Source organism: Erithacus rubecula (genome assembly GCF_903797595.1).
Source record: "Erithacus rubecula genome assembly, chromosome: 22".
Classification (NCBI taxonomy): Eukaryota; Metazoa; Chordata; class Aves; order Passeriformes; family Muscicapidae; genus Erithacus; species Erithacus rubecula.
Genome location: NC_136674.1, coordinates 1953490 through 1965672, shown reverse-complemented (window position 1 = coordinate 1965672; position 12183 = coordinate 1953490). Strand labels below are relative to the sequence as shown.

The 12183-nt window shown below is 41.2% G+C and overlaps 1 protein-coding gene across 12 annotated transcripts in view; it reads right to left on the bottom strand.

Annotated features, from left to right (window-relative positions):
• The window catches only part of BCAS3 (BCAS3 microtubule associated cell migration factor), a 292321-nt gene that overhangs the window by 237287 nt on the left and 42851 nt on the right, over positions 1-12183 (bottom strand). For all 12 annotated transcript variants that reach the window (XM_079325188.1, XM_079325189.1, XM_079325191.1 and 9 more), the window contains exons 10-12: positions 9158-9234; positions 7417-7500; positions 1875-2045 (exon numbers count right to left, since the gene is read on the bottom strand). In XM_079325188.1, the coding sequence (XP_079181314.1) occupies positions 1875-2045; positions 7417-7500; positions 9158-9234 (332 nt within the window). The remainder of the gene's footprint in view (positions 1-1874; positions 2046-7416; positions 7501-9157; positions 9235-12183) is intronic.

The following is a 12183-nucleotide window of genomic DNA, read 5'->3' as shown; positions in this document are numbered from 1 at the left end:
TGATGCACTGCACTGTGGATTATTACATCCAGTAAATTTATTATTATAAAAAAGCACAAATGCTTCACCAAACAGCTTCATGCTCGACTGCATTTGGGATTTATATAAAATTATAACTTTTACACTTCATACCCAATTTCTCCCATCATTTTTTTTAACCTGGAATTCAACAATTCCCCTGTTCCTAACCAAGCCCATATTCCAGTCGGATTCTGTATTAATCAGAATTATCATCATCATTGATTGATCACCATCAATCACTGTCAATCAGGAACGACACACAATGTGACACTTCACACTTGAACTTGTCACACAAACATCCTGCAAGGACAATTAATATTTTGGCTGCATTTCAGTCCCAATCAGGATTTTATCCCGGCTCTGTAGAATCCCCGTCCCGGTGTAAATGGGGTTTGTTATTCACTCCGGGGGGTTTCCCCGGGGCAGTGTGTCTGTGTTCCCTGTCCCTCGGTCACTGTCCCGGTGTAAATGGGGTTTGTTATTCACTCCGGGAAGGTTTCCCGGTGTGGCTGTGCCTGTGTTCCCTGTCCCTCAGCCACCGTCCCGGTGTAAATGGGGTTTGTTATTCACTCGGGAGGGTTTCCCGGTGTGGCTGTGCCTGTGTTACCTGTCCCTCGGTCACCGTCCCGGTGTAAATGGGGTTTGTTATTCACTCCGGGAGGATTTTCCCGGGGCAGTGTGTCTGTGTTCCCTGTCCCTCGGTCACCGTCCCGGTGTAAATGGGGTTTGTTATTCACTCCGGGAGGGTTTTCCCGGTGTGCCTGTGTTCCCTGTCCCTCAGCCACCGTGTCGGTGTAAATGGGGTTTGTTATTCACTCCGGGGGGTTTCCCCGGGGCAGTGTGCCTGTGTTCCCTGTCCCTCGGCCACCGTCCCGGTGTAAATGGGGTTTGTTATTCACTCCGGGAGGATTTTCCCGGGGCAGTGTGTCTGTGTTCCCTGTCCCTCGGCCACCGTCCCGGTGTAAATGGGGTTTGTTATTCACTCCGGGAGGATTTTCCCGGTGTGCCTGTGTTACCTGTCCCTCAGCCACCGTCCCGGTGTAAATGGGGTTTGTTATTCACTCCGGGAAGGTTTCCCGGTGTGGCTGTGCCTGTGTTCCCTGTCCCTCAGCCACCGTCCCGGTGTAAATGGGGTTTGTTATTCACTCCGGGGGGTTTCCCGGTGTGGCTGTGCCTGTGTTCCCTGTCCCTCGGTCACTGTCCCGGTGTAAATGGGGTTTGTTATTCACTCCGGGAGGGTTTCCCGGTGTGGCTGTGCCTGTGTTCCCTGTCCCTCGGTCACTGTCCCGGTGTAAATGGGGTTTGTTATTCACTCCGGGGGGTTTCCCCGGGGCAGTGTGCCTGTGTTCCCTGTCCCTCGGTCACCGTCCCGGTATAAATGGGGTTTGTTATTCACTCCGGGAAGGTTTCCCGGTGTGGCTGTGCCTGTGTTCCCTGTCCCTCAGCCACCGTCCCGGTGTAAATGGGGTTTGTTATTCACTCCGGGGGGTTTCCCCGGGGCAGTGTGCCTGTGTTCCCTGTCCCTCGGCCACCGTGTCGGTGTAAATGGGGTTTGTTATTCACTCCAGGAGGATTTTCCCGGTGTGGCTGTGCCTGTGTTCCCTGTCCCTCAGTCACCGTCCCGGTGTAAATGGGGTTTGTTATTCACTCCGGGAGGGTTTCCCGGTGTGGCTGTGCCTGTGTTCCCTGTCCCTCGGCCACCCCCCCGGTGTAAATGGGGTTTGTTATTCACTCCGGGAGGGTTTCCCGGTGTGGCTGTGCCTGTGTTCCCTGTCCCTCAGCCACCGTCCCGGTGTAAATGGGGTTTGTTATTCACTCCGGGGGGTTTCCCCGGGGCAGTGTGCCTGTGTTACCTGTCCCTCGGCCACCGTGTCGGTGTCGATGATGGTGACAATGCCTGGCACCAGGGGGCTCCGGCGCAGGTTGCTGTGAGCCAGGATTTCCTCCTCGCTGGCTCCCGACGGCAGCGTCCCCGTCAGCTGAGTCACCACCTTGCCCACCATGGTCAGCCCAGTCTTTATTGTCTGCAAAACAAAAAGAAAAATAATAAAATCCTTAAATGATGTTGAAGGCTGTGCCGTGGGTTCAGCTCGGGTTTTTTCTAGAAATGGATTTGTTCAGGAGTGATGTATCAGCTGCAAAAGGCTGGAACAAAATAGCTTAAAAAAGTTTGGTGTTCCAGCAAATGGAAGAATCCACTTTTATTTTGGAAGTCAAAAAAGAAATATTTTAATGCTCAAAATTTGTATTTTAAGTATTCCAGTGTCGGGGGTTTTTTTAACTTTGATTTTAGTTATTCCCAGAGCATGGATGGTCAGAAAGATGAAAGATGAGGCCACGATGGGTGTGAGGAAGGCACAACTCACACAAAAATACAAACAGTCCCTGACAGAGTTTTCTTTCCTGCACATTGCAAGAGACTAAGAATGTGGCCTTTGCTACATCTGACACACTTACTTTTTACTCAGTAATTAAGCATTAAAACTGAATATGAGACTCAAATCCAGGAAAATTAAAAATGCCATTCTCAAGGTCCTGGAACTCCCAGGCACATCTCAGCACAAGGAATGGGACTTTCCAGGCTCTGCACATTTCCCAGACATGGGTTTGAAAATACATTCACTGCACCAGCTTTTAGCAGCTAAAGATGCTGAAGATTATTTTTATTTTGCTTTATTTTATTTGGAGAAATAGGCAGGGTAGACACAGTAGGAGAGATGCAGACTGAAAGAAAAACAAACCCAAATACAACTTTAAATATTTTCTCCTTGAACCAAGGACTGTGCCTTATTTGCCTGTAAAGAATTGAGCAGATTTATTAGGCAATATAAATAAGAAATAGCAAAAGAGATCAGAATGGAATGACACTGTAACAAGCCAATTCTTAACTAAAAAGACAAGCTAAGCTGCCTGCTAAATTGAAAAGGAAAAAAATGTCCAGATCCCAGGCAGAAACCAAGAAGCGGCCACAAATCAATTGCAACTGCTTTGTTTAGTGCTAAAATCTCAAACTGCAGTGATTAGAAAACACATTAGTGTTCATCAATTAGCAGCCAAACGTTTGTTTTAATAATTCATGGGAAATGACTTACACAAAGTCTGTTAGTGTGTTGTCAGGAAAGCTCTGAAGGGCCAACAGCAGCAGGCGCCACACGGTATCGATGGCCATGGCCAGCCAGGAAGGCTGATTAACCTCTGAGATGCCTCTGCTGATGGACTCACCCCATTAATGCTAATGGAGATACTTCCACTTAAAATCGAGCCAGCCCTTTAGCACAGCAATGGCTTTGGGGGTTTAAAGTCTTTAGTAATATCCTGCCATTTGTTTCTTGTTATTTCTTTTTATACCTTACGACGGAGGAGAATCAAACGGGTTTTAACAGTGGTGAATTCAGGAGGCTGGGAGAGGTAACATAAAGCAGATATTGATGGCTGAGGAATAAACCTAAAATAGCCCCAGTGCCATCACAGGGATGCATTCCAGCTCTCCTGGCAAAAACTGACAAGGCAGTTTTTTGGCCAATAGTTCAAATCCTAGAAAATTATTTGTTCTCGGTTTCTAAAGCAGGGAGGAGAAAGCAGCAAATGGTGAAATACCTGTGAGAGGGAAAAGGCTAAAAAGTGTAACTGACCATTTTTAGAAAATACCTTTAGTATTTATAATGAGAGCCATGGGATGACAAAGTAGCAGACATAAATTCATGTCCTAGAAAATTATTTCTAAAGCAGGGAGGAGAAAGCAGCAAATGGTGAAATACCTGTGAGAGGGAAAAGGCTAAAAAGTGTAACTGACCATTTTTAGAAAATACCTTTAGTATTTATAATGAGAGCCATGGGATGACAAAGTAGCAGACATAAATTCATGTCCTTGCAGGAGAAAACCCCCGTGCTGATGCTGGGTGTGGGCCTGCAGCAGGGAGAGGTGTGCACAGACTGCCCAAGGCCATTAGCTCAGAAATATCAGTGCAGAACCATTACAGCACTTACTGCCCTGTGCTGCTGTGTATATTTGCAAAAACTTCTGGGGTAATCTTTAACCTTTCCCATGCCATATCAGCTGTCCCCTCCATCCATTAGGGCTAATGACCTTGCTCTCACATAAGCTGCTAGTCCTCATTAAGAAGTTATCAGGTAACAAGAGAAAACAGATGCAGCCTTTGCTAAATCACTTCACCAGTAGAGGATTAAAAGATACAGAGAAGGAATCAAGCAAAGGAGTTATGAGGTGAGAAGGACTTGGTTTATAATTTGATGTGAGACATGTGACAGAGCAAATACATTTTAAATGAAATGGGTTCAAGTTTGCACTGTCCCAGTTCCTTTGTCACTGATGGGAACCCCCCAGTGAAATCTAAAGAAAATGAAAATACTTGATCCAGCTCCTTTTGTAACCAATGATCCACAGTGTGAAGAAACACATTATTTATAAGCTCATGTGTATCCTATCTACTTCAAAATATGACTGTTCACATTCATTTGAATATAAAGAAATACATATATTTAATTAAAATAGATGTATGCCCTCATACCTCATTTAATTGAAAAGTAAGTACAACTTTAATTAGATGAAAATAATTAAAATGCACCATTCAGTGACTGTTAGGATGTTTTGTTCCAACATAGGCCTTGCATCCTTTTAGTGACAACACAATATATTGTTCCTGTTTCTCAAAATAAATACATTTTATATTATCTATTTGATTGCAAATGAAAAATCTATAGAAAGCAGAAAGAGATATCAAAAAGATCTGTCTTGGATGTCAACACAGTGAGGCTGAGCCTCACACTCAGTTTGAACAAAGGGATGACAGGGTTTATTCTGAAAGAAATTCCATGTCCATGCTACTCTGTTTCTTCAACTGGACTGAAGAATCTTTATCCTGTGGAAAGGAACTTTCCTGTCTACATGCACTGAGTGCATTCTTAACACCTCTAAGGAATGATACTTTCATTTTCCCAAACACATCTGTTTTTATCTTCACTCCTCATTAATCCAAATGTGAATCTTGACACATTTTCTACTTCCTGAAATTTTCTGCTTGGTCAAGTGACAGAAACTACCAGAGCTTTTAGAACATGAACACTCAGAAATCCACCAACACAATCAGAACTTTGACCTCAGTGGTTTTGGTTAACAGGGACCTTCCCAAAAAACGCCCAAGTTATTTTTGATTAAGGGGGAAATTTATTTGCTCCACTGAGAGCAGCACTGAGGACAAACCCCTGGCACCAGCAGGACATGGACCAGCAGAGATAAAAAAATTACAGAAAATATTCTGTGCTGCCACCAAGACCATCCAGACAGGCTCTGAAAGGCAATTCTCCAAAGTGACCCTGCTGAAAGCTCTCAGCTTTCCTTCTCTTTCATATGAAGGTTCTTTCACTTCATCAGGAAATTGGAAGCCAACCAGAGAAAAGGCTGTAACCCAAGGTAACCTGGCAAAACAAGAATTTTAATGGAACCACTTCTGAACCAAAAAGCAGCAGTGCAGGGGAAAGGAAAGGACATCCACTTGCCAAAAAGCTGCTCTTGTGCTGATCAAAGCAAAGGAATCACAAACCCTGCAGCTGATAGGACACAAGAGCAGTAGAGGTTCATAAATGAAGAATTAAATAAGGAAGGAGTGAAGCTGATGGTGAAGCAATGAGATGGACAAAGAGCAACAGATATGTGGAGCATTTATTTGCCAGCAAGAAAGTCAGGCCTGCACTTATCAGAGATGAAAACCTGCTAGACAGCAAGCCAAGACTCAATGAAATCACTAATAAATTAAACATTGCAGATTCACTGTGGCGCACTCATGGATAACAAATTAATACACTAAGGCTGAGACACTCCTCAAGAGCCAAATCATGCAAATATTTAAAACTATATTAGTATTAATCTTGTCTATTACAGTAACATCCAACAGGCAGGAGCATGAGCAATGTGCTGTGCAAATACAGAGCAGCACAGAGCCAGTGCCCTGGGGATTATCCCTTTTCCTGACTCTCACGGGGAATTTATCTCTCTACAGAGGCTAACAATCTTTTCTTTCCTATGATTATAAACACATTTTATCTTCAGTATCTACTCACATGATGCAATAGCACTACTTGAGTGTGATAAATTCAGTTTAACAGCAGAATTTCTGGATTATGATCCCTGGCTAGCACTACTCAGCAGGGAAGGCCATCAGCTACAGTGATCTGTTTGCAGGATTTTGCCACATCTGATCCAAACTCTGGCTGATCACACTAAGCCAGTCAGTTTTTCAAACTTATCTGTGCTATAAAAAAGATGTTCATGATGCTGGGATTGAAGGAATTTGGGGAGATTTTCCCCCACACCTTTTTTTTAAACTGTAACAGAGAGACCCAGCAAATCACCTCAGGAGAGGAGCAATTCCAGCTCCCCTCAACAATGCAAAAAGCTGTGATTTTTCTCCTTCTCTGGCCACACTGTGATTGTGAAGGACTATGTTTGTTTTTCTGTTTTGTTTTCACATAAGCTGGCCTGCCCTGTGTCTCTCTTTGTGGCTTCTCCTAACTGTTGTTTTCCTCAGTGCCACTGAGCCTTCTGTCATTTCATTCCTATTATTAGGTTTGTTTTGTTGCACATATCAGAAATGAAAAGGCTGGTGGTTACAAGGGAAGCTTGTAATCAGCACCAAGTTCACCCCACAGTGCCAAAACTCACTCTGTGTGTGTGTGTGTGTGTGAGAAAATGAAATTGTTGTTGCAGCAAGAAAATGAGCTGGGAGGGAGAGAGTAAAATAAAAGTTGTGTTTGGTCTTGTTTAAGATTTTTCCAAGCCATGGGCTTCTTTTGATACTACAAAACCCCAGACATTTCTCTGAAAACACAGGGATTTTATAACATCATCTGAAGCAAAAAAACGAGGCAATGGAACCTATATGTAAACAGTCATTAATAAGCTCTAACCTTCAAAGAAGGTAATTAATTAGCTCCAGTACTGTGCTGTCACCCTTCAGAGAGAGCAAAAAGTATAATGGGGTTGTGATGGAGTCCAAAAAGCACCAGGCACTTGTAAAGTCACTTTTCATGATGCTAAAAGACTAATAATTCACAATGTTGATTTCTAATCACATAAACTTGTTCCACTATGAAGAGCCATTATACAAATCCATCCCACTGTCACTTCCCTCTAATGTAAATAGCTGTTTGCAATAAATACAATTTTTAAAAAATCAGTTCAGGAACAGAAATACTTTGTGGAAAGCTAGAGTTATTCAGGGATTTGCAGGATGGGGAGGGCAGGCACGGTGCTGCTGCCTGCAGGGCTCTCAGTGTGCTCTGGGAAGGGAGGGGGTGATGACACACAGCCCAATTCAGCAGGGAAACCTCATCATTATGTTCCAGGAGCAGCTCTCCCAGGGCAGATGATGGACTCACTTTGGCAGCACTAATGACTGTGGCAGTGTAAGACTGAATGTTGTCTCCACAGGCTCCACCACGGGACTGATGGCATCGGATCAGCTACAAGAAGAAAGACAGCAACCAAGTCACTACTATTAAACTACACAAACCCATAACCCATTACCAGAGCTCTTATTTATCATGTACAGTGGTGTGTTTTTTCCTACAAACAGCAAAAAGCCCTGCTGAGACACTTAACCCCTTTTTATAATCTTCTGGGTGCCACCCAGACTGTCGCGTCCCCCGCTCCAGTTTTCAATTACCAGATGAGCACTCACTAAGAATTCATAAACTTTGAAATGCTGGGATTTTTGGTCTGGCAGCAATACCACAAATAAATTTAAATAAATATAATCAAAAGCTTTAGCCATGTATATGTAACATTAAATATCAGCCATTCTAAGAATCCCGTGTGTGGCTTTCTCCTCTTTTTTATGACGAGCAAGCAAAGAAATGACAAAGGAAAAGAGTTGTTTGGAACTTTGCATTTAATAGATTAAAGGAATGTACATGGGGTTTGCTTTTTATTGCCTTCCTTCAAAATCAATCAATTAAAACAAGACTCTTGTACCTGCCATCACCCTACAAAAATAGGTTTTGCCTTTGAACCCTAACAATAGAATCTGTGCTTCTATGCAAAATTAGAAAAAATATAGATATTTGTTCCTTGAAAACAGAACATGTTGCCTGTTTAACTATTTGAGCTAAAGAAAATTAAAAATTACTGTAAGAAGTATTTTTCTAAAGGCTTTTCTGTCCTGCTTATATTTAAATATCTAAATAAAAACACCTAAACTAGGGAAAGCCCACAGTGAATTTACCTGGGAACACACAAGCCATTTAAATTCCCTTTGTGATACAACTCTTTTGCTGATATTTTGGCAGCAATATTTTTTAAATCACATGCTGACCAGGGTGAAGTTTTCCAGCATCAGCAAGGTGTGGCATTAAAGGAAAGGCAGGTCTGGATTTGGGAAGAAATCAGCTGTGCTGGAGGGAGGTGTAACAGCAAATATATTTCTAAAATCTGCCTCTGATAATTTCTGGCTCAGCTCTAGAAACAGCTTCCCCAGTCACAGGTGGAAGGGAGAAAAAACATCTGCTTTGAAATAAAAATAAGGCATTAGGAGCTGAATTTAGGCTTCACTTCAGGCTTTAAATACACAACTTCTCTGGGTAAAAGAAATCATCACTTCTTTGCTTGGGAATCTATTTTCTTTGTCTCCAGAAAGAATAAAAAATCTTTAAAATTTTTCATTCTTTTTTCTGGAACTTAATTTTTTACAAAGATGTTCAAAAGTGGCCAATTTAATGTTATTTTCTAACCTACAGAGTGCATTGCTGTGGTGACTCAGACAAACCTCAGACTCAGTTTCCCCAAAGAAAATTTAGGAAGTGTTTTTTTGCAGACCTTCAGAACTGTCTGTAACTAAATATTTTAAACTTTTAAAGCCCAAAATGGGTTAATTATTGAGATACCTCACTGAAAACACATTGATGGCTGTTTTCTCTGCCTTCCAAATTCCTTAAATTGACCTTAAACCAAATGTGCAGAGTAAAGATGCAATATTTTAAAATACTTAGGTCTGTCATTTTAATGCAACTCCTCTTACAGATTTTTTTTTTGCACATACCTTTTTCCTGAGACCTTTTATTTTCTTTTCTCCTTATATATAGAAAATCTAGAAGTATTTTTTGATATCAAACCCCTCCTTACCTTATTTTCTGCATAAGCAAGCCAACGGCTTCCAAGAGCAATAGGATTCATGTTTGGCCCAGGACAAGGATAGCAGCCTGCAAAGTTTGAAAAGGAAACATTAAGAAATATCTTCATGACTTCTTCCAAAGAATTTTATTTATTGCCAAGAAAACAAAAAAGTCTAAACAAAAGCCTTTCAGTTGCTAATAGCACTCAGTGGATGCTTGCATTTTTGTTCCTAGAGATAAGGCTGTGGTTAGATGAGCTATTTTGAACATTTAATTATGTGTAAATATTCATTTCTCCTTTTGTTTGCATTTTTAAAGCCATTTGGATACAAAAATGACATTCTGGGGTGAGGGAATATTGATGTTTGACTCGATTGGTTTTGTGTCTTCATTTTAATTCATTTTATTTGACACCTTTCTGTTGGTGAACAGTTTGCTCACTTCAAGTTCTTCTAGATTTTTATTGTATGAAAGGATGTATTGTGCTCTTGGTTTTGTTTTTAATAATTCTATATACAAGCCCTCAGCCTTTCAAAATGCTTTTGGTTTTGATTTTAACAATTCTTTACACAAGCCCTCAGTCTTTCCACATTTTTTTGCACAAACTTAACTTTACACAGTGGGAAAATTCGTAATTCCTTAAAAATTGCTGACAATGTTTCCACTGTTCACCTGCTTTCCATTACCTTTATATTATCACTAAAAATAGATTTATATATATGGATAAAAATGAGCATAGGAAAGAGAATTATTCCTGAGGGTTAAAACATGAAAATACCTGTAAGAGAAAATAGCTGTGAACGAAAATATGGAAAGCTTAAAATGAATCAGGCTCATATTAAATGGTATTTCATATAAAAAGTTTTTTAAATATGTATTTTTATAAAAGGTTGTAATTAAAATAATTTTTAATAAAAAATTTGTATTTAAAAATATGCATTTTTACATTAAAAAATAAGGATCAAAGAATAGGGAGAAGGAGGAGACTATCAAGCAAATAGTTAATCTCAGTTTTCATCAGTTCTTAGGCTAATACAGTCAATTTAACAATTTAAATTCTCTCACTGATTGGCAAAGAAACAAAATATTGAAGACCTTAGAGCCATGTGTGTCTAATTTAAAGGAGCCCTGGGCAGCTGCTCCTGTATCCTGGGTGAAGGAGCACAGGCAAACAGCATTTCAGAACACAAACAGCACAACTTTCATCAGTATATTGCTTAAAATCCTAAAAAAAAATATATAAAATCCTAAAATAAAATATAAAACCCAAACCCAGCCACTGCCAGCTCAGTTTTGTATTTTGTAAATCTGTCATATGAGACTCTGACACTGCTCTACACCTTCAGTAAGGAAAAATCTCTGGGAATATCCAAGATTTTTCCAGCAGCCTCCAAAACTGCCCAGAACATTTCCAGAGGGCAGCAGCAATGGTTTTATTTTGGAATGGTTTTATTCTGGAATGGTTTTATTCTGGAATGGTGTTATTTTGGAATGGGTTTTATTTGTGAATGGGTTTTCTCTGCCCACCTGCACAGGGTGAGGGGTGTGTGGGAGGTGTTAACACAACTCTGGAAGTTGAAAAAGACGTTTGACAACACCCGGGATGCGTTTTTGGGCCCCGCTGTGATAAACAACCCTGGGTTTCATTCTCCAGGATTGCAAAATTCCAAAGATCACAGTGAGCTGTTCCAAAGGTCAAAAAGCAAAGGAAGGAGAGAATGAATTGACCCAGTGAAACCATCCCAGGCAGAGCCCAGCAGGGTTTGGTGAGTCCCTATCGCCGCCCCCATCTCAGGAAGGAAAACGAGTTCTGAAGAGATGATGCCACAATTGTTATTGCATTCCAGGAGTGCATCAAATGTGGGCAGCCAGAGCCTCTTAAGGAACAAAGAAAGCAAAAAAAAAAAAAGAAAAAAGGTTGTAAATACAGGGCTGGGTTGTAAATACAACCGTGTTCTTCCGATGACATTATGGATCAGGAGCGCTGAGGTTTTAATGCTGACTTCTGCCTCAGCAGCTCTTATCTGGCTCAGGAAAGGAATTCAGGTCCCCCAAACCTTTCTTTTACCTTCTCTTTTATGTATAAAATACAGCATTAAAAGTTGCCAGATGATAACCCTCGTCATGTAAATCTCTGCAGTGACTTTAGAAATAGTGACTTGCATTTCCCAAATTCGTAACATCCCGGCAGGAGAAAGCTAAAGGAGTCTCAATTCAACAACTCATAGCAAAAAAAAAAAAAAAAAAAAAAAAAAAAAATTAAATCCTGCTTGGAAAAGGGAGCTGTTCTCAATTACTTCAGTGAACTGAAGTCATTGAAGAACTGCAAAAAGAATTCTCCAGATCCAAAACTGATCACTGAACAGAAGAGTTACTTGGAAAGGCTGGGACTGCTGTCCCCAAACCCACTGCCCGTGGCTTGTCCCATGAACTGGGCTCAGTCAATCAGACTCCACACACAAATCAGCCAATTCTAAGAATAAACTCCACAAAGGTCAACAATTCAGTGGGTCCTAAACTCTTCTCTCCGATACGAAAAACAGCATAAAAAAAATAAAAAAGGAACTATTTCCTCCCTTTCTTTTCTTTGCAAGTCTTTGCATTTTGGAAACTTGCAGCAGCACGAGGATAAACAAAGGGTTATACTTTATGGGAAGGAAAAGCAAATTGTTTTTGTGCTTTCCAAAAAAACAGCTGGAGTCAGCAGAACATCATCTAGGAGGCAAAAGCAAAGACAGACACGGCGTGACCCATCGAGCTGGGCCATCCAACCCTCACCAGCCCCACTCTCTTAAAGATTAACTTCTATTTCTACCAGACTTCAAAACAACAGAGGAAAAAGCCATTCTAAGCAATAACAGCAGCAACTTCAGGGTGTTTACAATAGGAATGAACATAATGAGAATGCAGAACTAACTGTCAAGAAGAGCAAAGTTTCCAAGTTTTAATGACAGCATGGAGGGGTCATCCAAGAATGATCACTCAGGGAAAGTCCTTCCAAAAGTGCAGCAAATCAAGCAAATACTCAAAAATATC